General features: G+C 39.1%; 1 protein-coding gene across 1 annotated transcript in view; it reads left to right on the top strand.

The window, feature by feature from the left end:
* The window catches only part of LOC109919904 (limbic system associated membrane protein), a 724,553-nt gene that overhangs the window by 407,443 nt on the left and 289,944 nt on the right, over window positions 1-27,166 (top strand). The window contains exon 3 of the mRNA XM_048602931.1: window positions 25,131-25,256. Coding sequence (XP_048458888.1) covers window positions 25,131-25,256 — 126 coding nt within the window. The remainder of the gene's footprint in view (window positions 1-25,130; window positions 25,257-27,166) is intronic.

Here is a 27,166-nt window from a genome sequence, read left to right as displayed (position 1 = left end):
CCTTTGCTGTGTGTGCATTAGTAAGATTATGTACCTTTAATATAAATATCAATATGTTTATGTTTGTAATGTGGTTAGATGTCATAGTCATGTGGTGACCCTTTCTCTTAATGGTTGTGGTAAAATCGCAGAAGAGACTTTTTTTTTATTAGAATCCCAAATAAAAGGTATTTGTGAATATGATGAAGTCATAAGGTTGACAGTTTAAATTTTAAAAAAACTTAAGATATACAAATCACAGCACTTGTATACTAATTAAGTATTTTAAATAGTCAGTTATATTAAAGATATTAAAAGCACAGTGAGCACATCTACTTTCAACAAAACTTCCGAACTCATCTTTCCTTCCAACCTAGCTGATTTACAACCCCAAATAACGCCAGTCAGATGCTTATTCGAAATTGGAAGATCAACCACTGGTTCCGAGTACAGGCTCAATGATGAGTATAAAGGTCATCCTTTCAAATATTCTCCAAATGTTCCACTGTTGTTGGCTTCCAGTTCAACATCGTAAGCATATGCATCTCAGGTCAGAGCTCTTCTGCTGTAAAATTCTGGGGTCCTATATCTAAAGTTCTCCCTGTCTTCTCTGCTTGTTTACCCCAGAAGTTCAACTCACTCTTAGAAGTTCTTCAGTTAACAAAAGGATTAATTTTTTTAAAGTCAGCCCACAACTGAACCCTGTCTGAAAGATATGATCCCTAGAAAAGCGTATTTTAAATGAAGACTAACATTCTGCCTGAGACCAGAGCCACACCCATAATATACTTACCTGAAGAAGGGTCCCGACTCTCAAAGTCAACTTTCCTGCTCCCCTGATGCTGCCTGGCCTGCTGTGTTCCTCCAGCTCCACACTGTGTTATCTATGACTCCAGCATCAGCAGTTCTTACTATCCCCAATCACTTTTTTCTGTTTTTAACTCCCAGGCAACTTAACTACATTATCAGTACCTGAAAGTAAGGTCTTCTTCAACCTGAAATCATCTCCAACAGAAACCATCTCCAACAGAAACAAAATTCTTCAAAGGACCATAACCTCAACATAAAATGGAAGGGGCTTATTACCATCACAGTAGCATTCTAGCTAAATCATAAAGTGTAGGATTCAGACCTCATTTCAGACATATTGCAGCAAGAGTCCCGGAATGTTCGCATTGTTAGTGGAAAAATAGAAGTTGCGAGCAGATGCTTGATAAAACTCAGCTGCATTTAGTTTTGGCATTTAATAGGATATTCTCTGAGGTTGAATTCTTTGTCCAGCTGCTTGGACATGTTTGGTTCATCCCTACACATCTCTATTTATGCAAATGGTGTTTCAGTGACCTCATTTAAAAATGTGTACACTCTGATAACTCTTGCTTTATGCAGAATTTTGGCAAAGTCTTTGCTAGCTGACTGGTGTGACAGAGGATGAAGATAAATGCTTGGAAGAGTAAGAATATAGGTGACCTTCTATCATCACTTGCAGTTGTTACGTTAATCGTATTGAGCTCTTCTCCAAAATCCATATGAATATCCATTGGGTTTCACTGTAGCTCCTCATGTTTTGCTGCGGTCTTCTGAGATCTTCCAACATGGTCGATATAAATGGGACACTCATCCCGTATTATTTGTAATGCACAACTCCAGAGATTTTTGTCCGTAGGTTGGGAAATACAGCTGACTCCCATCGAGCATCCACTAACTATTGTCAAGTTCTATTTTTCACTTTAGATACTAAAAGAAATAAAGGAAGGAAAAGAAACGTTCCAGTCAAAGAATGTTTCGGAAATAACAGAAAGGAAGCATTTTAAAAAAAACGTACATTTTAAAATTTCCAGCAATAATTTGTATCTGAAGGAATAAGTGGATGCATCCCCACAGCGTCTTTACAGAAGGTGCACCATTTTTAGTTGACAAGCTAATTTGTTATATAGTGTTAAAAAAATAGAACTACATCACTAGTCAGTGATAATAATTAGAAATCTTGGGAACTGCACTGAGTACACAGGATTGTATAGAACTGTTTCCACCCTCAGACTATATGTGACATCATGAGAATAGAATGAGCTCAATGTAACATGAGTATTAACTCCTTCAGAACCATCACTTTGTACAACATCTCCATCTGACTGTTTCGATATTTACATTTAACTGTGTGCCTGTCCATGCCTGAAGTTGCTGCACCTTTTCGTTTAAGTAATAGTGAATGCTGTTAGCTTTTTCTTAAATATTGACAATACGTGACGGTTCAAAATTTATTTTATGCTACTTTCAGATTAAAAATGAAATGGTTACTTTGTGCCTATTTCACAGCTTCTCAGTGCCTATCATTGGTGACCATTAAATGCAGGGGTGTTCAACCTGTCATCTGTGGCCTTCAAGATGTCCTTGAGAGTTTTTGAAGGGTTATCAAAATTACGATAGAACATGCACAATTTAAATATTCCTATAATCGTAGATTTGCTACTCATTTCAAGGAAGAATTAAGCACATTTGTCTGAATAACTTTGGCTAACTAAATAGAACCACTGCATTCTAAACGTAATTAGGTCTATGAAGTGTTTTCAAACATTTTGTCTACATGAGAAGCTCTTTCATGCTGTTGGAAATGTTTATGTCTCAACATGATTTTAGCCAGAAAGAGAATACTATCAGCCCTGACAGATGGAAATGAAGGTGCTGACTATGAGATTTTCAATAATCTAACACAGTTTCCTGGACCTACTTCCATGTGAGAGGAAATCTCTCAAGATAGGGGAAAGATTGAATATATTTGCTTGGAAAAGTTTTAGTGGGAACATGAAACATTACTGCACTGTTAGGAAATATGCAATTAAAGCATTGAGCAAAAGGTACTCTGAGTGCACAAACCATGTACTATTAAGTTTGAATGTTGTTGCTCTAATTGGAAATTGTTACTCCACACCAGAACCTAGTTTCAAAACTAAGTATGTTAAGCAATGATAACTATATCTGTTTAATTATACAACTAACTTTTAGATAGAATAAATACTTGTGTCCTGTTATAGTAGTTTACACAATTTTATATTATGCTAGGGGAGTTTTGTCCAGTTCCTCATTAAAACAAGTTAGACAATTCCAACCAGAATGTTATGAGTGAATTTACCCAGGTGTCCCACAAGTCTAGAGTGGTTGAATCACTATGAACACAAGCCAGTACCAATGCAAAACAATCTCAACTTTATTAGGAAACAGGTTACACTAACCTTTAATACTAAGCAATACTATCTCTAATCCTATTGGGCTCATTAAGCTTACAAAAATTCCTGAGTCTCTTGTAGATTTATGCAGTCAGTATCTCTTTCTCCAGCTCTGTCTGTGAGACTGCAAAGCTGTTTTCTCTCTTCCTGTTTCTGGACGGTCAGCTGGTCTCCACCTTTTGCCATGCCAGTCTCCTTGGAAAGTCTCCAGAAGGTGCAAGAGATTAGTCTGCAGGCGAACCCTGTTTTTGTAACATTTTGGGTATTTTCTGGAATTTTATATAGTTCTGGCTAATCAGGGAGGCACGTTTAGTGGTTTGAAATGTTGTCAATCATTTGGATGGCCTCCTACTGTCAGTTTCTTTGTGTAGCAAGTCTCAGTGCCTTTCTGTCTTAACCCTCCTTTGCTTAGTGGATAATTTGTTGGGGATCACTGGTGCCCTTTACATTAGGCTCATATTGTTAGCACCTGGCTGCTGTGTTTGCACGGTGTCTGGGTTTTGTGACTTCAGCATTTTATTTGGCCAAGGTACCCAGCATATCTTGCTGTTTGGCCAAGTTAGCAATCTATCTGCGTTTTAGCAACCAAGAGGCAGCTAAAGGAGCATTATTATTGTGATCAAAGGGAAGCTGGTCTTAGTACCATACTTAGTTTACCAGAAGACTTTTGTTCTAATGCCAGTTGACAGGTTATTGTGGAAAATAAAAGCATACAGTATAGCGGCCTCAATACCAGGGAACAGAAATTCGACATAAGTGCATCATTTTCTAATTAGTGAGATGAGACAACAAATAGTGTGTCACAGGGATCAGTGCTGGGTCCTCAGCTATTTGCAAAAAAATTACATAAATGAATTGGATGAAGGGACCAAAGACGTGGTTCCTAAATTTGCTGATGAGACAAACATAGGTAGGTAAGTAAGTTGTGAATAATACATAAGGAAGCTAAAAAGTTATATAGATAAGTTGAGTAGGAAAAGATGTGGTGAATGAAATATAATGTGGAAAAATGTAAAATTGTTCATTTTAGCAGGCAGAATAAAAACAAACATTTTCTAAATGGTGAGAGATTGCAGAGTTCAGATACAGGTAGATCTGGGCGTGCTCATGCATGTATTTTTTATATTTCTTGTGGTAAGTCACAAAAGCTTAGTCTGCAGGTAGAGTAAGTAATTAGGGGTGTTAATAGAATGTCATTTTTATAGCAAGGCAAATTGAAAAGAAGGCTAGGAAAGTTATTCTTTAGTAGCCAGACATTGACAAGACCACATTTTTTAAATTTGCCAAAAGCTGTTCAGAGGTGGTTTACCACATTGACCTGGAATGTGCAGATTGGCTTATGAGTAAAGGTTGGATAGATTAAGGTTGTAGCTGCATAATTAAGAAGAGTAAGAGGCTACCTGATTAAAATATACATGAATTTGAGGGGTCTTCACAAGGTGGATGTGGAATGGATATTTCCTCTTGTGAGAGAATCAGGGACAAGAGGTCACAGTTGAAAAATAGTGTTGTCCATTAATGATGGACAGGAGGAGAAATCCTTTCTCTCAGAAGGTCAGAAGCCTTTGGAACTCTTTTTCTCATAAAGTGATTTAGCACAGTCTGTGAATATTTTAAGCAGATTCTTGATAAAGAAAGAGTGAACGCTGATTGAGGTTATTCAGGAATGTGGATTAATCACATCAATCGTGATTTATTGAATGGCAGAGAAGGTTCAAGCAGTTGAAGGGCCTACTTCTGATCCAAATTTATAATTTTCAATGTACAAGAGGGTTGAAAAGCCCTCTGCTTGTGTCAATTAATGGTTATAGAAACAATATAATTTACTGATACATGCTACTTGTTTAGTTGTCACTTTGAGACTTTATCACAGCAGAATACTGAAATATAGGCAATATTTTGTATCAATTCAAGCTTTTGGATGTTTAATTTAGCTCGTAAGACATGTCTCATAAAGAAGAGTGCTCCAGACTGTGATTTTGACTTTGACATGTTAAATATTTGTTCAGAAATGACTGTTATCATACTCCCTGAACGTAAAGGTTTCAGGTTATTTGGTAGGACTAACGAGGCAATTCAACTGCACAGATTTTTCTCAGGTGTTGCAGATTTATTGACAGGAAATCTGAATATGATTTTTGATGTGCTATTGAAAACTAAAGTAGAGTTATATTTATTGTGAAATGCTTCATCTATCTCTCTTGTCTAAAGTCAATCACGTTTTCTGGAAATGTTGTTCTTTCCAATCATCAGAAGGAGAAACAAAAGCAGAAATTGCTGAAAAATCTCTGGCAGCATCTGTGGAGAGAAATCAGAGTTAATGTTTCGGGTCCAGAGACTCTTCTTCAGCATTTCAGTTTTTATTTTCCAGCAATTTCTGTTTTTGTTTCTGATTTCCAACATCTGCAGTTCTTTTGGTTTGTTTTGGGAAGAAGGTAGAAGTGAGCTGTGCAGGGCTGGGAGACTATGAGGTTAGTGATTGTCATGAAGATGGTAGCCTGATGTTCCATGGCGGGGTTATGGTCCAGGGGGAGATGGGAGGAGGTACCTGAGAGCTTGATCCCAGCCTCTGCAATGCAACAGTAGGTTGAAATTTTTGGTTGGAATGTGTGAGGTGGGCGTGGAGGTAGAGAAATTGAGAGGACCAATTCCTGTTCTGAGGAACGGTCGCCAGTCCCGAAATGTTACCTTTAATTTTTCTCCACAACTGCAGTCAGACCTGCTGAGATTTTTGAGCAATTTCTGTTCTTGTTTCTGATTTACAGCATCTGCAGATCTTTCAGGTTTTTGTTATTAGAAGAAGAATGCCAGAATATCCTCTATTCCATATCATCAACGTTCCACTGGAGTTGCTTTTACAAGAATAAAGAACAGTCATCCCATGATACCCAATTTCAGTTGAGTGATCCTCATGTTCAGATGCCAGAGATCATGGTGGATGACCTCTGCCTATCTTGAGATTAAAATTAAAGACAAACAGACCTTTTTCATCAAGTTGAGTCCAGCTTCTGCTGTAAAACTCATCTAAATGATTTGATTTCTAATTGTTTTGTTTTGATTTCTGCTGCTCTTCTATTTTCGACCTTCATATTCAAACTAGCCTCTCCAGTCAAGGGTGCAGGATGGTATAGTCTCAACTCAATTATATTATCACTACTTTTCCTTGTTTGATTTGTTTGGAAAAATTAAATGAACAACTGGACAATTTTCTTTTGCTCTGCTCATAGACAACTCATCAAGCCTGGTTCCTGCACTATTGCAGGATTGCACTGATTGCACTGGACAGGGTACAGAGGAGATTCATCAAGGTGCTGCTTGGGATGGAAAGTCTCACTTATGAGGAGAGACCGGATAGGCTGGGTTTGTTTTCCTGGAGCAGTGTAGGAGAGGATTTGGGATCTGATTGAAGGATACAAAATTATAAGAGACATAGATAGGGTAGATCCTGAGAATTCTTTTTCCGTGATAGACCTTTCTAAGACCAGAGGGCACAAGTTTAAGGTGAGGAGTAAGTGGTTTGGAGGAGATCTGGGAAATAATTTTTTCACCTGGGGGTAAAACTATATGGAACATTCTGCAGAGGGAGTGGAGTGTGGAGTTTGCACATTCTCTCTGTGTCTGCGTGGGTTTTCTCTGAGTGTTACAGTTTCCTCCCATAGTCCAAAGATGTGCGGGTTACGTGGATCGGCCATGCTAAATTGCTCATAGTGTCCAGGGCTGTACAGGCTAGTTGGGTTAGCTATGGGAAATGCAGGAATGGGGTAGGGGTGTGGGTTCGGGTGGGATGCTGTTTGGAAGGTCTGTGTGGAGTTGATTGGCCAAATGGCCTGATTCCACATTGTAGGGATTTTATGATTGTATGATGAAAGCAGGTACTCTTGCCATGTTTAAGATGTGCACTTAAAATGCCAGGGGAAATTAGACTATGGAACAAGTGTAGGTAGATGGGATTAGTGTAGCTTGGTGTTTGTTTGTCAGTATAGACATGGTCAGCTGAATAGCTTGTTTCTATGCTGTATGACTCTGTCTCCTCTAATGGCAAAGTTTTATCTTTAAATTTACATAGACTTCCCAAGCTGCCTTCTAATTCAGTGAAGCTGGAAGGTTTCAACATTATCCTGTTGACTGGAGAGGCTGTGTCCCAACTGATGATTGATGTTGCTTCTGACAAGTGTAAATGAGCCAAGTTATGAGTTGACTGATTACTTAAATTTCTTGTTAGAATAGAATAGAATCCCTACAGTGTGGAAGCAGGCCAATCAGCCCATCGAGTCCACACTATGCTGTGAAGAGAATCCTGCCCAGAACCACACCCCCTACCCTATCCCTGTGACCCTGCATTTGTCATGGCAAATCCAACTAGCTTGCACACCCCTGAACACTATGGGCAATTTGGCATGGCCAATCTACCTAACCTACACATCTTTGGACTGTGGGAGGAAACCGGAGCACCTGGAGGAAACCCACACAGACATATGGAGAATTTGCAAACTTCACACAGACAGTCGTCTGAGGGTGGAATCAAACCCGGGTCACTGGCATTGTGAGACGACGGTGTTAACTACTGAGTCACTGTGCCATCCCAACGCAGCTATTAACGTACTCAAGATTGTTCAGCAAGTGATGCTGTATCACATAATTACATTCGACAATAGACATTTGTTTTGATTTTGCAAGCACAGGCTGTTTAAATACAGTCATACAGTTCATTTATGCCTGCTTGAAGTGATGTACATTCATATAGAGGATCACATTCTTCACAGACAAAATATGTTCAGCCTTGCACATTTTTAGAATTCCTCTGGCATTTGAGGGAGGATATAATTGCTTTCTTCATGGTAATGTCCCTATTAACCTGGCAACCAACCGCATTTTTTTCTCTTGTAGTACATATTGTTGTACTTGATTGAAATTGGGCCATCTTACATTATTTGCTGACATGTGCAAAATGAGAAACTTCAATAACATGTCTCTCTTTTCAGGAAGACTAAAAACAAGATAATGGATATTGAATTGTTGGAATAAAAATCCAATTAATGGAACATTTTATGGACAGATTATAGTTTTATCCAAAATAATGAACTCTGAATATTTCACAGTTAGCTTTCTGATAATTAGAATGCATCAGTCTGCAAATATTGCAGACTGCTTAATGAACCTTGGATGTGCAGTAAAGAGTGAAGATCGTGACAGACTTCAGAAAGTCATGGGCAGGCTGGTGAAAGGGAGCCATGTCAGATGCAACGTAATGTAGAAAAAATGTGTGATTTGACATTTTTTCTTGTTGGAAGAATGAACTAAAGCAATACAAATTAAATACTAAAACTTTAAGAGAAATCTCTACACTATTTTTTAAATCCATAGTTCTAAGGCTATTAAAAATACATAGGTGATCCTTACGTTTATAAACAGACAGAGATTACAAAGATTATTGTCAAATTATATTTAATCAGTGTTTAGGACGTTGAAGGGTTATAATGTTCCCAGATAAGGTTGTTCTTTAAATAGGCTTGGAGAATGTAAAGGGTTTAGAGAAACTGTGGAGGAATTTTTTTATACAATAATGACTTAGATGAAGGACCAGAGACTTGAGGGGTTACCACGATTACTTTTGAGAAGGTTCACAGGATGTTTAATAGTGGCATTCAAAATCATGTCTGTAGCTTTTTCTAGATTAAATAAGGAGAAATTGTGTGTGTGTGTCAGGAGAAATTGTTTCCAGTGACAAAAGAGCATGTGCTCATTGCAAACATTTCAGACTGTTGGCAAAAGAGCCAAGGGGTGAGAAGAGAAATTATTTTACACAGCCAGTCATGATTTGGAATGTGCTGCCTGAAAATGTGGCAGACACAGATCTGAAAACTTTCAAAAGCAGTTGGATGAATAATTAAACTTGCGACATTTCAATTGCTGTGAGGAAAGGGCAGAGGAACGGGACTAATTGGGTTGCTCTTTCCAAGCGTTGGTGCAGGCACAATGGGACAAATGACCTCCTTCTGAGATATTTATATTTTGGTTCACAGGATAAGTGTCATTGATGAGCCTAGCATCTGTTGCATATCCCCAATTGCTCTCCAAGTAGTGAGCTGCTTTCTTAAACCACTGTGTGTTGGTGTTATGATAATGGTAAATATGGACTATCATCTATTAACTGATTTTAATACCAGATACCTTCATGGACTAAGGTGATTTTGAAAGAGTGCAAATATTGCTTGCATGACCATAAATTGAGGCAATTCCAGGGAACCTATGTGCAATACTCTAAACCATCTGAACTGACATTACTACTTCATCTGAAGGCAGCAAAACTAGGCATCTCACCAACTTCAAGAAATTTACATTCTGTTTGATTCAAACTTACATATTCAGCTCACATATTGGAGCATGAAAGATTGTCCATGGAGAAGTATTCAGCTTGGAAAGATAATTGACCTAGACTTGAGAATACCCAAACAAACTATCTCTCTCTCTCCCCCTCTCCCTCTCTCTCTCTCTCTCCCTCTCCCTCTCCCTGTCCGTGTCTCACTCTCTTGCCAACCTGTCTCATTATCTGTCAAAAGAAGAATGGGAAAACAACCATTCACAAAAAAAACTCCATGATTCTACAAATTTCACTACTATTGAGGGAACAAGCCAACAGCTAAACAACTGTGGATTACAGTTTGAATCTTTAAAACTACTCTTATTTTTTCTGGAGGTGAACGTGTCTGCTTTATCTTCCTGTTCATAGCAAACACCTCCATCCCCATTTTTCTTTTGAAATGGATTACCTGTGTTTGTCTGTCTGTGTGTGTGTGTGTGTGTGTGATGTTTTTTGGTAAAGAAATAAAATTCTTTCACTCAAGAAAGCCTTGACAATTGGTTCCCTCATTTTCTAGCAAATTAGATGTTCACTGAAGTGTGATTTTAAGAAAGGAAATTAAGATATTTCTTGTAACCAACCAATAGCAGTTAAAAAGAGGAGAGCTGATTTCCCTCTCCTCAAGTGATCATAACAGTAGCAAAACAATGGTGTTGGAAGGGAATTTCAAGATTTTGATCCAGTGATCGTGAAGGAACAGCAGTGTGGTTTAAAGTTGGATTGGAGAGTCATCATATATCTGCTACTATTACCTTTCAAGGTGTTGAAGGTGTGACTGAGAAAGCCTTGATGAGTTGCAGTACATTAGGTATATGGTGCACACTACTGCCTTTGTGCGTTAGTCAGTTGAGGGAGTGAATATTTAAGTTGGTTGGATGCGTTGCCAGTCTAACAGGCTGGATGGTGGTATGTTTCTTGAAATTTGTTGAAACTGTATTCGTGCAAGCAAGCAGAGAGTATTCTATCATAATTCAGTTTGTGCCTGTAGGTGGTGAATATCTTTGAGAGGTATGGACGCGAGTTACATGCTGCAGAAATACCAGAGTCTGACCTGTTCTTGTAGTCACAGAATTTATGTTGCTGGTCCTGTTAGGTTTGTGGTCATTAATAAGGTTGATATTGAAAGATTCAGTGATGGTAATATTGTCAAGCGGGAGTAGTATTGCTGGAGATGGTCTTTGCTCGAAACTTGTGTAGCATAAACATTCATTATTTTTGCATGCAGATAGGATTGGCTAAGTAATAGAAGACAGAGAATTGGAATAAGGGGGCATTTTCAGGATAGTAACCTGTAATGAATGGTGTGCCACAGGGGTCAGTGCTGGGGTCACAATGTATATCAACAACAAGTGGTGAGGATGACACAAAGAGTCTACAGTAGTTAAGCTACTGTGCAAAAATGTGGCAGAGGCGACATAATGTGGGAAAATGTGAGGTGATGCACTTTGGCAGGAAGAATATAGGAGTTAAATATTATAAACACACAGGATTTGGGAGTCCTTGTGCATAAATCTCCAAATGTAATCATCCAAGTTCAGCAGGTAATAGAGAAGGTAAATGAATTTTGGTCTTTATTTCAAAGGGGCTGAAGTATAAAAATGGGAAGGTTTGCTAAAGCTTCACAAGGAACCAGTCAGACTACAGCTGGATTACATGCATATCATAATATGTGGACTCTGCATCTCTCCTGAATAGCAAAATGACGAAATAACATGCTTAGGACCACATTTGTAAAGCACACATAGCAAATCTGTGACTCACAGTCAGTTGGAGATCCAGGAATGCTCTTTCTAGTTCTACAAATATAGTATGGGCTCATGTTAACCTCACCTGACCTCACTTTCACTTCTTCATTCCAAAACTGGCCTGCCATTCATACTCTCACACAACTCCTCGCCTTTAATTAGAATTCCACACAGCCTGTGTTCTTTTGGCTGATGAATTGTACATATGTTTGGCATTCAGAGTTTGCTTGCCAAATTCAGAAGAGGCAAGGATCAATATTTTTGCATTGGTACATGCTCCTCTGGTTGGTTTGTCCAAAAGTCAAGAGCAACCCCAGATCTCTGTTTGGAAGGGAGTTAAAAATTATCCATTGCCATCCTGTTCATTGCTGTCCAATGCTTCCATTTGCATATGTAATTCTGTGAACGTCAAGCATGAGTAGTACTTCCCTACTACTGAATAAACTGTGAATACTCACTTCCTTGGTTTGCTAGAGTTACAAGAGTCTTGGATTTACACTCCTGCATATGGCACCAACTTATAGAGAAAAGAACATTTGGCATAATAAAGTGCCAATTGACAAAGTCATTTGGAGCTTTTTTTTTCATTAAAGCATGCAATGACTGCTAAAATACAATCAAAGATTTTAAAAATTTCATTGTAAGGTTAGTTGCAAAACCTGAACAAAGTTTTGAAGAGCTGCAAAAGGTAATGCTACAATATTAAAATATGAAGCTTAAAAAGTACGTATGTCTGAAAATAAACATTTCAACATCCAAGTTAGGCAATTTATACTCACAGGGGAAACTTCCCCTTTTAAGATGATATTGTAGATTTTATCTATAGAGATCTATGCACTTTTAGATTTAAACTAGAACGATTATTATCTAGATGAAATGTTGCAAATTACAACTGTGTCGTGAAGCCTTTGGCCTACATTTCTTCAAGTTAGGTAAATTGGTGCCACTGCCTTGATTTCAGAAATACTGCTCCCAATCTGGCCCCCACCATTTTGTTGCAGTTCAGGGTAGTGGGTTGGGAAGTATTTTGCACATCAGCATCCAGCTGCTCTAACTCTGAACAATTTCGCACCACTCATTTTTCTGAAACCTGACTCTTAGGCTTTAGGTATATGAAAAAAATGTGCTTTTCTGAATACTTTGGAGAGGTCTGGTTCCTTTTTTGGAGAGTCAGAGGCCTTTGTGGGACTGTTAACAGTTGTTATTCATGTGTATACAAGGTAGGGTAAGCTTTGTGAAACTGTCAACCTGTCAAGTCATGTAAATCTTGGAGACAATAAGGACCGCAGATGCTGGAAGCCAGAGTCTGTCGGTGTGAGGCTGGAAAAGCACAGGAGGTCAGACAGCATTCAAGGAGCAGGTAAGTCAATGTTTTGGGCCAAAACCCTTCCACAGAACTGAGGAGGGGGAGGGGAGACAAGAAATAAACAGAGGGACTGGCGTGAAGCTATGGGAAGGGTAGGAGAGATGGTGATATGTGAATGCAGGTAGGAGGTTATTGTGATTGGTCCATGGGAAGGGTGGAGTGAATAGGTGAGTAGAAATATGGACAGGTTAGGTCAGGTCAGGAGGGGGAGAGCAGGGAGAAGGCTGGACATGGGAAAAAGGTTGGGGGTGGAAGGATTTTGAAGCTGGTCAATGTTAAGGCTATTGGGCTGTAAGCTTCCAAGGCAAAATATCAGGTGTTCCTCCAGTTTATGTTTGGCCTCCCTCTGACAGTGGAGGAGGCCAAGGATAGACATGTTGTCAGGGGAGCGGGAGGGGGAATTAAAATAAATGGCAACCAGAAAGTTAGGTTGGTTGTTGCGTGCAGAGCACAGATGCTCCGTGAGCCAGTCCCTGAGTCTGCGTTTGGTCACCCCGATATAAAGGAGACCAGATCGGGAGCAACGGATGCATTCGATCAGTTTGGATGAAGTGCAGGTGAATCTCTGCCGGATCTGGAAGGATTGTTTGGGGCCTTGGATGGAGGCGAGAGGGGAGGTGTGAGGGCAGGTGTTGCACCTCTTGTGGTTGCAGGGAAAGGTGCCAGGTGTGGTGGAGAAATTGGTGAGAACTGTAGAGCTGATGAGGGAGTCACTGAATGAACAGCCCCTGTGGAAAATAGACAGGGGTGGGAAGGGAAATATCTTTTTGGTGATGGAGTCTGATTGTAGGTGACAGAAATGTTGGAGGATGATGCTTTGCATCCAGATGTTGGTGGAGTGGTCTGTGAGGACTAAGGGGACTGTATCCTTCTTGTTGTTGGGGGGAGGTTGTTTGAGGGCAGAAGTGCGGGAAATGGAGGAGATACAGTTGAGGGCATCCTTAATTACAGAGGAGAGGAAATTACGGTCCCTCAAGTAGGAGGATATCTGGGATATCCTGGAATGGAATGTCCCTTCTGGGACCAGGTGCAGCAGAGGCAGAGGAATTGAGAGTATGGGATAGCATTTTTGCAGGAGGGTGGGTGGAGGTGTGGTCGAGGTAGTTGTGGGAATTGGTGCTGAGTTGATTTCCAGAGATGGAGACGAGAGGTCCAGGAAGGGGAGAGAGGTGTCAGAAATAGTCCAGGTGAATTTGAGGGTGGAAGGTGTTGGTGAAGTTGATGAACTGCTCGAGTTCCTCGCAGGAGCACAAGGCGGCATTGATGCAGTCATCAATATAACAGAGGAAGAGGTGAGAAATGGTGCCATTTAGTTGCTGAAGAGGGACTGTTCCACAAATCCTACAAAGAGGCAAGCATAGCTTGGGCCATGCGGATACCCATGGCCTCCCTTTTGGTTTGTAGGAAGTGGGAGAAAACAAAGCTGAAGTGGTTGAGAGTAAGGACCAGTTCAGCAAAGCGAATGAGAATGTCTGTGGAAGGGGACTGGTTGGGCCAATGGGAGACGAAAAAGTGGAGGGCGTTGAAGCCTTTCATATGGGGGATAAGGGTGTACAGGAACTGTGCATTCATGGCGAAGATGAGGTGTTGGGGTCCAGGGAATTGAAAGTTTTGGGAAAGGTTGAGGGTATGAGTTGTGTCACAGATGTAGGTAGGGAGTACGTGGACCAAAGGGGAATGAATGGAGTCAAGGTAAGAGGAGATGAGCTCGGTGGGGCAGGAGCAGGTCAAGACAAAGGGTTGACCGGGCCAGTTGGGTTTATGGATTTTGAGAAGGAGATACTTCCCCAACTCCACACTACCCATTTCTAGGAGGCAGTGGATGGGAGATCTCCTGAAGTAATGAAGTTGTTGATGGTCTGGGAGTTGATGGCTTGGTGATTAGAAGTGGGGTCATGATCGAGCGGATGGTAGGAGGAGATGTCAGAGAGTCATTTAAATACCCTGACCTTTAGATCATGAAGGATAAAAAAACAGCCTGCAGTGACTAACAGTTGAAAAAATCCCATAAAAATGCAATTTCAATAGACATAAGTTTAAGGGCTAATGTTGTGAGCTTAGATTATCATGGTAGGGTGAGGGGTAGGGAAAGAAAGTAAACTCATAGTGGAATTCACATCTTGATGTATGTAAAAAGGGAGCTTTATTTTTTGTGGGGCTATGAGTACAGATGTTTGTTTTCATTAAGGAATAAGTACTTCATAAGATCTAAATGTACTAAATGGGCTTTTATCACTGCAATTATGTTTCCTCAAGCCTCTAGTATATACTTAAAACATTATTTTATTTCACCTCAGTAGCTCTCGAGGCCTTTATATGAGAGAAATTGGTGGGTGAGGTACCAGGACAATATGTTGCTTTAATGAATGTTCTTCCACCATGTATAACACATCTTGATGGGTGCCAAAAAATATTGAGTTGATCCTTGTTCCTTCTAGTGCTGTAGGATCGTCATGCAGTATTGAAGGCAATTTTGGTTCTGACTATACCCTAATCAATATATGGGCTATACACATGTCCCCCCAGCATCTGATTTTTTTACATGTACTGCCCGTGTCAGTGCCAGTTGAAATTTACAGTTCGGCTGATATACAAGTACTTGTGCACTGTCTCATCAATTATTGCATGATTCCTTTCACACAAGCTAATGCAGAACGACCTTTCTGTTTTAAGTTTTTACCAGCTGTCCTGAAATTCATCATTCACAAATTCACTTCTATTTTCAATAAGAATTTTGTTGGTGACTCAGAGCCTGTACTGACTGTCATTTTCATGACTTGTCCACTATAGTCCTTCTATCTATACTGTTTATCATTTTGTTATGCTAAATGTCGTCACCATTATATCTACAACGTGTAATCAACAGACTTTTCAGTTTTTGTTCCATATCTTTATATTCATGGCTGCTACTTCTTTAAATTCCTTGACTAAAAGAATACTTGAAATCAGGCATATTTTTTTGACATTTAACATATAGATGCACTGTGATGCATTCTGGATATGTATCTTTAATCTTTCTCTGGCATCCTCAACCCAACAGAGTAATATCTTGATGGAGTGATTACAAATCTTTGACCCCTAACACAAAAGGTTCTTGATATTCATCTTTACCACATTGACCCTCAGAACCAACATTTTCATGAATTAAAAATCCAAAAGAATTGTGAATGCTGGAATTCCAAACAAAAGCAGAAATTGCTGGAAAATCTCAGCAGTTCTGGCGGTATCTGTGGAGAGAAGTCAGCGTAAACATTTCGGGTCCAATTCTGAAGAAGGTCCACTGGACCCAAAATGTCAACTCTGATTTCTCTTCACAGATGTTGCCAGACTTGCTGAGATTTTCCAACAATTCCCCTTTTTATTTTAAGATCTTTAAATACCTGATTCCTTATCCTTTGACAGTTCCTTACCGTCATATTTAGTGTGGCACTGGAAATATGTATTAACTATTCCTTGTGGTTTTCTGGGATTCATTCATGATTGCTATCATCCCAATCCTACACTTTTCCTTAATTCAGAAAACTATTTATGGGTATGATCCACTCCCCAAAAAAATTCTTTTATAAACTACATCCTCATATGGATGAATGCAACTAGACCTCTTTGAGAATCAGAAATCATACAATGTTTTGTTCTCTGCATCACTGTACAACTCACAACATGTCCTGCAAAGCTAACAGAAAATAATTAACTCCTTAAACGTTCTTTATAAAACAACAGTCATCTGTTTAAAGACAGTCGCTACCTTGAAACTGAACACCTATCAAAATCAGAAGCCTGTGTGTGTGTGAAATTTGTGCACAATCTAATCTTTTAAATGCCAACATACACTCCAGATGATCTAGATTGAATTTGATTTGTCTTTTGTATAACTGTCAAACTCTATGGAATGAAGGCCCATATTCTTACATTTATCAGCTATTGAAAATATCTCACAGGCTTCCAACAAGTTATCCTTTTTGTAAACTTCATCCATAATTCATATTAGCATCTGAAAACTCTCCTCTGTACCCAGGTCTGTTGTAACAAGTTCTAAAAAAAAATGTATTTGTAATTTTACTTATTCCTGCTAAGGATAAAGCGAGAACCATATTTTGCTTTTTCTTCAATAGAGAAGTGATCTGAATTCATACCTCCACCACCACCTTCAACTGCTTGTATGGATCCAATTCCAAAAACATCAGTGGATAATCATAATTTCTGATCCGACAGCGTGACTCAGCCACTTCACTTCAAAATGTCACCGAGAGCTTTGCATCTGTCAGAAACAGGGATTACCTTCAGCTTTCTTTATCTTCCACCCAAATAGATCAAGGTTAATCCTTCACTCACATGTTTTGTATATCACTATCCATACATTAAATTAGGCAGCAAAAGACTTCCAGAGATTTACAAAGGTTTTATTGTAGATCTACAGCACAGCATAAACAACAGCTTCCATATTTTTCTTTCTAAATATTCACTGTCTGGAAGACAACTCCCAACTGGGGCAGAACCCAGCCCCACCTGCAAAAATAAACCAATCCATTTCTGAAGAAGGGTCTAGACCTGAAACGTCAGCTTTCCTGCTCCTCTGATGCTGCCTGCCCTGCTGTGTTCATCCAGTTCCATGCCTTGTTATCTCAGACTCCAGCATTGGCAGTTCCTATTGTCTCTGAACCAATAGCTGAAACTGTTCACCAGGGTCACTATAACTTAAGCAAGAACCCAAAAACCAAAAAAGGATAAACTAAATGAAAATATCATGGGAGAGGAAAATAATGCACCTCAGCCTCTATAAGACATGCCATCAAGACACCCAATTAACAAATTACAGCAAAACACTGCCTACCAGAGCAATGTAACAATAACAAAAGGAGAGGAAATGAGAGGGACAAAATCAAAACAGTAAAAACCGAAAGAACTGCGGATGCTGTAAATCAGGAACAAAAACAAAGTTGCTGGAAAAACTCAGCAGCTCTGGCAGCATCTGTGAAGGAAAACACAGAGTTAACGTTTCGGGTCCTTCCTCAGAGGAAGGGTCACCGGACCCGAAAATCAAAATAGTGTTTGAGGGAGGAAAAACCCAGGTATCTATTTTTAAACAAAACACAGCAAGCTAGCCATGCAATAACCCAGTTGTTTCCCATTTCAGAGTGTTACTCCTCATGTCTGCAGCTGGTGGGACTTGAACGTGGCTCTCTTTGTCCAGATGTAGGGACACTACCACTGTTCCACAAACTCCAATGAGCATCACCTGCTGTCAGTCAACTTTGGAGCTTTTCTGTTTGAGTCTTAAAGTGACTTCGAAAACTGTACTAGTAACCATCAACTGTTGTTTGTTGATCTAGGCTTTCATCTGGTTCACTGATGCTCTTTAGGGAAGGATATCAGCCATTCTTACCCAGGCAGGTCTACATGTGACTTCAGACCCATAGCAATGTGTTTGATGCTTAACTACCCATGAAATGGTCTCAAAAGCTAATCCGTTAAAGACAATTAGGGATGGGCAATGAAGGGTTGCCAATCCAGCAATGCCAACATCTTGTGAAAGAATTAAGAAAATAAAACATTCATAATGTCTATAAAATATTATCAATTATTGTATGTAACACTGTTGTAGAATACAGTTTCTGCATCAGCTTTTAGTGTAATCTAAAAATGACTGAAAAGTAATAAACTGTTGACGGATAAACCTACAACTGACTTCCATAACTACTTGCCAGACTTTCTTTGATGAATTCTGCAACTATTCCTAGTTATTTGTTCCTCCATACAGATTTATTTTTCTGAGAAACTATTTCCAGCAGATTTCCCAATCAAGTCTTATTGATGGCATTTTAAATGATGGCTTCTCATTTCTTTTCATAACTTGCTGATGCTTTAGAGATGAGCTAAATCTCTGACCACAATCGAACACTCCCTGTAAGTTTCTGAAATATGAGCATTTCTCAGCAATAAATGTAGACAAAATCATTTTCCTTAGTGTTGTAGAGCTAACTGTCCTGTTGCATAGTACTATTCATTCTGTTCCTGCCTTCATAGCTATTATTAATGGATTCCTCTTGATGGTTTCCGGATGTAAACCTTTGAAGAAAAAGTTGACATAGAAGGATCACTGGACTTGAAATGTTAACTCTGCTTTCTCTCCACAGATGCTGCCAGACCTGCTGAGTTTCTGTTTTTGTTTCAAATTTCCAACATCTGCAGTTCATTCTTTTTCAATATGGTTTCAAACTGAATCAATCTCAGCCTACCCTTTCATATTGAGAACTGTGTCAAGGAATAATGTGACAAGCAAACCTTTTCTCACTCAAAAAAAATGCTTCTTAGCATTTGCTTGCATTTATATTTCTTTCCATTTCTGTCGGGATACAATGACTAGTTAATCAGTTGGTGTCTGTGTTGTCAAGAGAATAAACCACTCTAATCACCTGATATCTAAGAATCAATTGGTGGAAGGTTTATTGCCAACCTGTTCAGTCTCAGTGAACTGTCTGGTGAAGTCTCAAGTATGAGTTGCTGTAAAGATTAGGATTCTGTTTTAGGGGACTGATTTTCTTCTGTTTTGTGCCCCAGGAACACATACGTTCAAGGAGCAGAGGGAGTGAAGATCAATCGCGTCAGATCTTCGGCTTCTCTGCTTTGCCATTTTTGCTCCCTGGAATTCTTGCAATGGCCCACTGACTTCTTTTGATCAATATTAATCACAGGATTCAAAGGTTATATAAATGAGGCAGGATTAATGTCTCCTAACCTTTTGCCTCATCTCACTAAAGTGAAGTAACTCACATAAGTAACTCACATAAGATTCTTGTGGGAATTCTCTTCCTAAATCTATCCACCTTTTCACGTTTCTCCTTCCCTTTGAATCCTCCTTAAAGTCTACCTCTTTGCTCACCTGGTCCCCTTTTTTTGGTGGTTCTTTTATTTTGGTGTAGTTTCAGGTCCAGACAGGCCTATACCTTTAAGATAGTCACATGACATCATGACATGATGTTCTGGTATAAAGATACTAAACTCACCTTCAGGCATTCTGTCCTTCTGTAAAGTCAACTCTATGTCTGTGCAATGTACAATAGTATTAGTAAGTGCAGAACCCAGGCTCTGTGTGACAATTATTGTGTTATTGTAGTCTTGTAAATAGACTTCAGATGTTAACAAGAACCTGATGGTATATGTTTTGTAGACTAACGCATTGAAAATCTGAAATCATAGAATCCTTATGATTGGAAGCAGGCCATTTGGTCCATTGAATACACAACAACACTATCTCTGCCCCCCTCCCCCACCAAAGAGCATCCCACTCAGGGCCACCCCCTCAATCTCTGTAACCCTGCATTTCCTATGGCTAACCTGCACATCTTTGCACCGTGGGAGGAAACCAGGGCACCCTTCGGACACTCTCACAGACATGGGGAGAATGTGTAAACTCCACAGAGACAGTCGCCTGAGGGTGGAATTCAGCCCAGGTCCCTGGCACTGTGCGGCAGCAATGCTAACCACTGAACCACCATTCTGCCCAGAGATGGTACCGGCTCTGTGTCAATTTTTGTCAAATTACATATCTATCAAGTAACTTTGGGGATTATACAATATGTAAGCCACTGCATAAATATATTTTGTGAATTGTCCATGAAGTCAGGCTCATTAAGGCAAAAAGCAGTGATGCCCTTCATTATGCATTTCAGGTTGTCAGAATGGGTGGTCTTTTTCTTTTTAGGTATCCTTTCAGCTGGTGGTCATTGCCACTGCTGCAGGCCTCTCTCCCTCAAGAGGTAAGCCTGTCTCTGGGGAACCAGCAGGATATCGGGCAACAACCTGAAATGAAAGTGTAGGCAAGTTCAACTTGGGTGGTGATTATTCTAGGTAATGTGGGGACTGAAATGTTGCTTATATTTCTTTTGAAAATGAACGCATTCCTCATACTCAAATTTCAGATATATGATCGTTGAATTTGTCTTGCTACCTTTAAAGTCAGCAGCGCTCATTAAATTGACGGATCGAGGAGGTGGAGGGGGAGGAAGTATAAGGTAAAGGCCACATGATATTTTTTTCCTGACAGAATAAAAGGGCAAAGAAACAGTAGAGAAGCTATAATAAATCTCTAATGGCGTCTCTGTTTTCTTTCATATTCCTTTAGCTTGTTCTTATGCCTGCTGCCATTTTACTGTAAAAATGAATAGTGTTCTATTTTTGGAGAGGGAAGTATTTCCTTGTTGCACCTGACACCAATAATGCTATCTCTTCCCTGTTAGCGACCAAGTATTGTTGTGCGGACGTATGAACATATCATTAAACAACTAGTTTTACAAATACAGTATGGTAATCTTCCCTAAGGAATATGCTGGTTCCATCAGTTCTCTTTGAAATACCTATCACAAAGGAAGGTGTTTGTGGTTTTGACAGGCTACTCATCTCAATTTCCAGGACAAAGTTGAGTGTCATCCAGATCTTGCTGCAATTGGACATGGATTACCTCAGTTTCTGAGGAGTCACAAACGGTGATAAGCATTGTGCAATTATAAGTAAATGCCCCCACTTCTGACTTTGATGAAGGGATGTCACTGATGAAGCAGCTAAAGATGGTGGGGCCTAGGACACTACCGAGAGAAACTTTTGCAAGTGGTGTCTTGAGGTTGAGCTGATTGATTTCCAACAACCACAGCAACCTTCCTTTGTGCTTGCTCTGAGTCTAACCAATGGAGAGTTTCCCCCTTTTCCTATTGACAAGCTTTGTTTAGGCTCTTTGATGCCACACTTGGTTTCAGGTAGCATTGGTATCAAGGTCAGACACCCTCACCTCACTTCTGGAATTCAGCTCTTTTGCCCATGTTTAAACCAAGGATGTAATGAGGTTAAGAGCTGGTTGACCCTGGCAGAAACCAAACTGAGCATCAGTGAATAAATTATTACCAAGTATATGTTGCTTGATAGCACTGTTGATAACACTTTTTGTCTGTTTCCCGATGATCAAGAGTAGACTGATGAGCAGTAATTCTCTGCTTTGGACTTGTCCTGCTTTTTGTATACTGGACATACCTGGGCAACTTTCAACATGGTCGGGTAGATGCCAGTGTTGTATCCATATTGGAACAGCTTGGCTCGAGGTGTGGCAAGGTCTGGAACACAATTCTGCATTGCTATTGCCAGTATGTTGTCACATAAAGTCAGAAAATGATCAGTGTACACAGCTTTTGCAATATCCAGTGCCTCCAGTTATTTCTTGATTTCATGTGGAGTGAATCAAATTGACTGAGGTCTGATATCTGTGATGCTGGGGACTTCTGGAGGAGGCTGAAATGGATCATCCATTTGGCACTTCTGACTGAGGAGTTTTGCAAATGCTTCAGATTTATCTTTTGCTCTGATGTATTGGAGATAGACTGAACTCTTTCAGTGTCTTTATATTCTGTCTGTAAACAGAATGGTTTAGTTTTGAAAATGCAGTGTTGTGTTTTTCAAACCCTTTCTATGTGAAATGAATTTTAAGACAGAATCACAGCAAACTTTTCAGGCATGATAGTTATTTACACATTCACACCTGAGGTAGTCTTTATGACTTGTCTCACAAGCACAGAAAAATAACAGAGAAAGAATTTTATAATTAAGAAAACATTAAATCTAGAAGTGCAGCTATTAATTGTGATGACAATAGATCACAATCCCAATGTTCCGTGGACATTGCTAACCTTACTACTACTAGCCTAACCTACTTCAAAATGTGTTTTTTAGAAGGAGTCTGCTACAGCCACAAAATGACTGCAGATGTAAATTCACTCACTGTCTGATACAGTCTTGTTTGGGATCCATAGAAGAGTACGCCTGAAGAGTGTCAGGAAACTTTCAAACAGAGAGAATGAGATGTAATAGGAAGAAATAATGGTGGAGCTGACTATCTGCCCTCTCAGTAGAAAGCCACTTCTTGCAGAACTTTTGTGCTTTGACCTTCAGGAATATATCAAAAAAAGGGTTTGAAAACAGACAGCAACACTAGTCTGTGTGTGCTATTGGCCTGATATCCTAGTGTGTGAAATAGTATGCTATGAATGGTATAGCTTTGAGAACATCCAGTGAAACACCCAAAATAGCAAGTAAAGCAGGGCAAAATATTTTCTCACACTGAATCCTGTGAATCAATCACTGCCAAATAGAATCTGGAAAAACAGTTTCAATCAAACTATAAAAGCCAGGAATCTTAAAAGTGACCATTCAGCTTCCACTGTGGCAGCCAGAAAATTAGATTATTCACTCTTCACAAATAAGTTGATCAAAAATGATCCATTTTCTGAACATTTGATCTTTTTGGACTCACCTCTGACGTCTAATATGTTTCCATGTGTGTTGCATTTTTATTTTTTCTTGAGTTTAGTAATTAATAAACTCATGAAATCTTAGTTGACTCCTTTAACATAAGTTAACAGGGATCTGGGAGAAAGCCATCCACAGTGGAAGATAACATTTTTAAATGAACTCTTGTTGTAACCAATCGAGGGACAGGTGAGTAATGAATGGGACCCATTTCATCACTCATTACCCATGATAACTTCCCCTGAAACTGGTCATAAAAGAAATCATCTGATTTAGGGACCAATGATGATTCCTTCAATCATGAATTAAAGTTGACCAACATCTAGATAGCTCTAGGTATGGTATTGCAGAACTCCTTTGAGGTGGGATTGATATAGCAAGATGATATTGGTATCTAGAGAACTGATGTGCTTTGCAGGCAAAAACAACGAACTTCTGGAACTGGATTTCAAGGAAACTTTCAGGTCTTGTAGCAACCTTTGTTATCAGCCTGGAATCCTGTTTTTTTTTGTTGATTTATACTGTATTGTATACAGGATGTATGTAAAAAGCTGACTGAGACAATTGAACAGAAATGTACAATTAAAATTCTTCAAAGACTGCAGTACTTTTAGTCATGCGGCATTGTCCATGGATGAGTGAGTTCAGTTATCAAGGGAAAAGTACAGATAATCCATGTATTGTTTGGGGAGTCTAGAACCTAGCGATACAATCTCAGACTACAGAGTAGATCATTTAGGACTGAGATAAGGAAAGATTCCTCCACTTAAATGTTGTGAACTTTGTGGAATTCTATGGCATTGAGATGGAGGACAGCCATCGAATGGCAGAGTAGGCTCAAAGAGTTGAATGGCCTACTCTAGCTCCTAGCTTCTGTCTTTCTATGTCTTTTATATGTTATGTCTTTTAGATGTGCTCTTCAATGTTGTGCGTGGGAAGACCATAAAAGTGTTAGTTCTTTCAAATGGATTTTTTTTTACGTTTGTCCATGCAGTGTGAAAATTCACTGTTCAAATTTTTAAAACATACAAATTGCTATATTAAAAAAAACTGATTGACACTTACAGACCTACTTTTAGTTCACTTCTATCCCCTTCAAAAGGTGTTCATGAGAAGATGTAGCTCATTTGTGCCAGCCAGATATGTTAGACAGTATAGACAAAGTAATTTGTTCAGAAATGGGGATACAGAATCGTGATAACGCAGTACTGTTGCCTGAAGACAAGTGTGGATGCATTGACTGTGGCCATTATTAATTTTTTTTTGAGAAGATACAATGCTTTATGTGACATGAAAAAGAATATATTGTGCAATGATTCATTACTCTTTTCCGAGTTGAATCAAATCTGTTGAAAGTTATGAACCTTTAGAAATTATTTATTTTGTGCAATTTATGAGTTTTGAGTAAAGTACATTTGGTACACAACTATAGAATTGCAAAATAAAATAGTTAGTTGTAAAATAGTCAAAACTGTTTATAATCCATTGAATAATCTAATCAGACTAGTTTAATTGCACATTGTCATATCCATTATTTATGCAGGAATTTTATTTCAATATACGCAAAAGATAACTTCATTGGCAATATTAGTTTCCTGTTCATAGCCTTGGTTATTTACATTTGCCCAAATTTCTCAATAACTCTGCTATACCAAAATAATATTTTTCTTTATCTCTGTGACCTCTGTCTTACCACAGCTAAAATAAATATGCATTTCAGGGTAATTCTATTGTCTGGACTAATTCAAACTACAAACTACTTCAGATCTGTTTCAATTTGGATTGATTCACTCTTTGTTCTTATCTATTTGCCCATGAATCTGATGCACAAGTCCTGGAGAACAGAAGGAGATGGCTCATGAATGCTGCTGAAATAATTAGACGTCCCACAGTCTAATTGTGTCTCAAAATTTCAAATGGATGGTGGAATTTAATATAGATCGCACAATGAGATTTTAAGCACAATTTACGTATTGTACATTCATAATATGGTTTGCAACACATGGGTTTGATTAATATTAAAATTAGGCTTGGAAATAATCAGATAACCTACTTGCTATGGATTCTTAAATTGTCATTGAATACTGGCTGACAGTAAAATTAATATGTGGTAATGAGAGACATCTTAACCCATTTTATGATTAAGATATACATTTTCTCCACAGTTCCACCAAAAATCTACAACATCTCATCCAACATCACAGTGAATGAAGGCAGCAATGTGACTCTTGTGTGCTTGGCTAATGGAAGACCAGAGCCTGTCATAAATTGGAGACACATTTCTCCTTCAGGTAAGAGGAATGTTGAAAATTTTGAAATAAATCCAGAACCTTTTGTCACATAGATCAGCTGATGTACATAAAACTGCTGTTGTATTGATCCATCTGACTTATGAAATTTTGAACAGAAAGTAGCATAAAGCTAACTTTAAAGAGTAAAAGTCCCATTATGATTTTTGAACTCATTTTACAAAACGAGCTATTCTGCACAAAAGTACAACATTGAATCTCACACTAGACATGAACTGGAATATGTTTGTTATAGGAATTGTGTCTGTAAGCTGTAACCATGATTGATAATTTTACTATAAAATGTTAATATTTTTAAAATGAAGAAATCAGCAATAAATGGATGCATGCGATTAGTTATGGTTGAATGTGTCATTTCATTCAGAGCAAAATTGTCAGTGATAATTAAATTCCCTGAACATCTGTAAACCAGATTAAGCCATCTTCTGAACATGTCCAAATGTGGCATTCACTATTAAAAATTTAAATGTACCAATAATTTCGTAAAGGCAGATAGAAATTACATAAATAGAAAGTGTGGAGGGACAAATTTACTTTTTTTAAACCAATTAGACACCATTTTTGCAAAATTGGTGACCATGTTATTTGGATGGTACCCAAGTCAGAGGTCTGAGGAGTATGAAATGAGATTCAGCTGTGACTTTGCCCAGAGTAGGCAATTAGGAGCCAGTTGGTGGGGGAAGCCACCTAAAGAAGATGGTGGGCAGGTCTCTTATGCTGCCAACTCAGTTAAAGATTCAGTTGCTCTGGATCCTCAACAATGCCACCCAGAGATGGAGGATCCCTTGGCGAGACAAGCATGTCTTGATTTTATTGGATGAGCCACGCTGGCAGGAGTCAGCAAGTGGAGCAGACACCTATTTAGCAGCAGTACAGAGAACTGCAAGTTGACGTCTGCTGTCAACGCCCCCTCCCTGAGATATGGAGCCTCTGACTTCTAGGTCACATTATGAGTCATAGTGAGGCTGCTTCAATGCAGCCGGACTTAGGGTTGAGGGGGAGGGGCTGTTTAATATTGGCAAAATATTGGCAGCCAGCTAAGATTGCTCTTAATTTGGACTTCTGTGAAATTAAGTGTTAATAGAACCTTTAATCTAATGGTAGAAGCTTGACATGTATATCAGGATCTGTGTCATGATGACATCAGATCAGACGGAACAGGAATCCAAGTGTATGGTTCCAGAGATGTCCTCTCTCATCATCTCCTGGATATAGCGTATAAACTTAATAAAGGCTGTTGTTCACTGGGAATGCTGGGGTCTACCTTCTAATATCAGTCAAGTTATGACTATAATTATCCACTTCAGCTCCCTTTCCCTTTTTATTGGGTAGGCCAAGCAGCAGCTGCTCCTGCCATTGGCTACCTTCCTTCGTAGCAATCTGAGTTGAGGAACTCTTCTGACATGACCGTCCCCTGCTTTCCTGCATTATCCACCTCCCAAGTTCAAATCTGGAAGGTGTTTGAAAAATCAAGAAGGGAAAAACTATTTTATTAGAAAGAAGACTTCCAAATAAATGCATGTACATGACTAGTTATGTTTGAATGTGTTATTTCACTTGGAGCAAACTCTAAAAATACTGTTTTGAGTCACCTCCTCAGAATTATTTCAGAATTTATCTCAGAATTTAAGTTAAAGATTCATTATCAATTTAAGCATTTGATTTTTAAAGTACAGCAGGTCTGGCAGCATCTGTGAAGGAAGAAACAGTTAACGTTTCGGGTCAGGAGGAAGGGTCTGAGGAAGGGTCACCGGACCCGAAACATTAACTCTTTTTTCCTTCACAAATGCTGCCAGACCTGCTGAGCTTTTCCAGCAACTTTGTTTTTGTTCCTGGTTTACAGCATCCGCAGTTCTTTCGGTTTTGATTTTTAAAGTTGTTTGGTTCAAGAG

Source organism: Rhincodon typus, chromosome 11 (assembly GCF_021869965.1).
Source record: "Rhincodon typus isolate 14 chromosome 11, sRhiTyp1.1, whole genome shotgun sequence".
In the NCBI taxonomy this organism is placed as follows: Eukaryota; Metazoa; Chordata; class Chondrichthyes; order Orectolobiformes; family Rhincodontidae; genus Rhincodon; species Rhincodon typus.
Note: the sequence above shows the minus strand (reverse complement) of the source record. Positions and strands in the feature narration are given on the sequence as shown.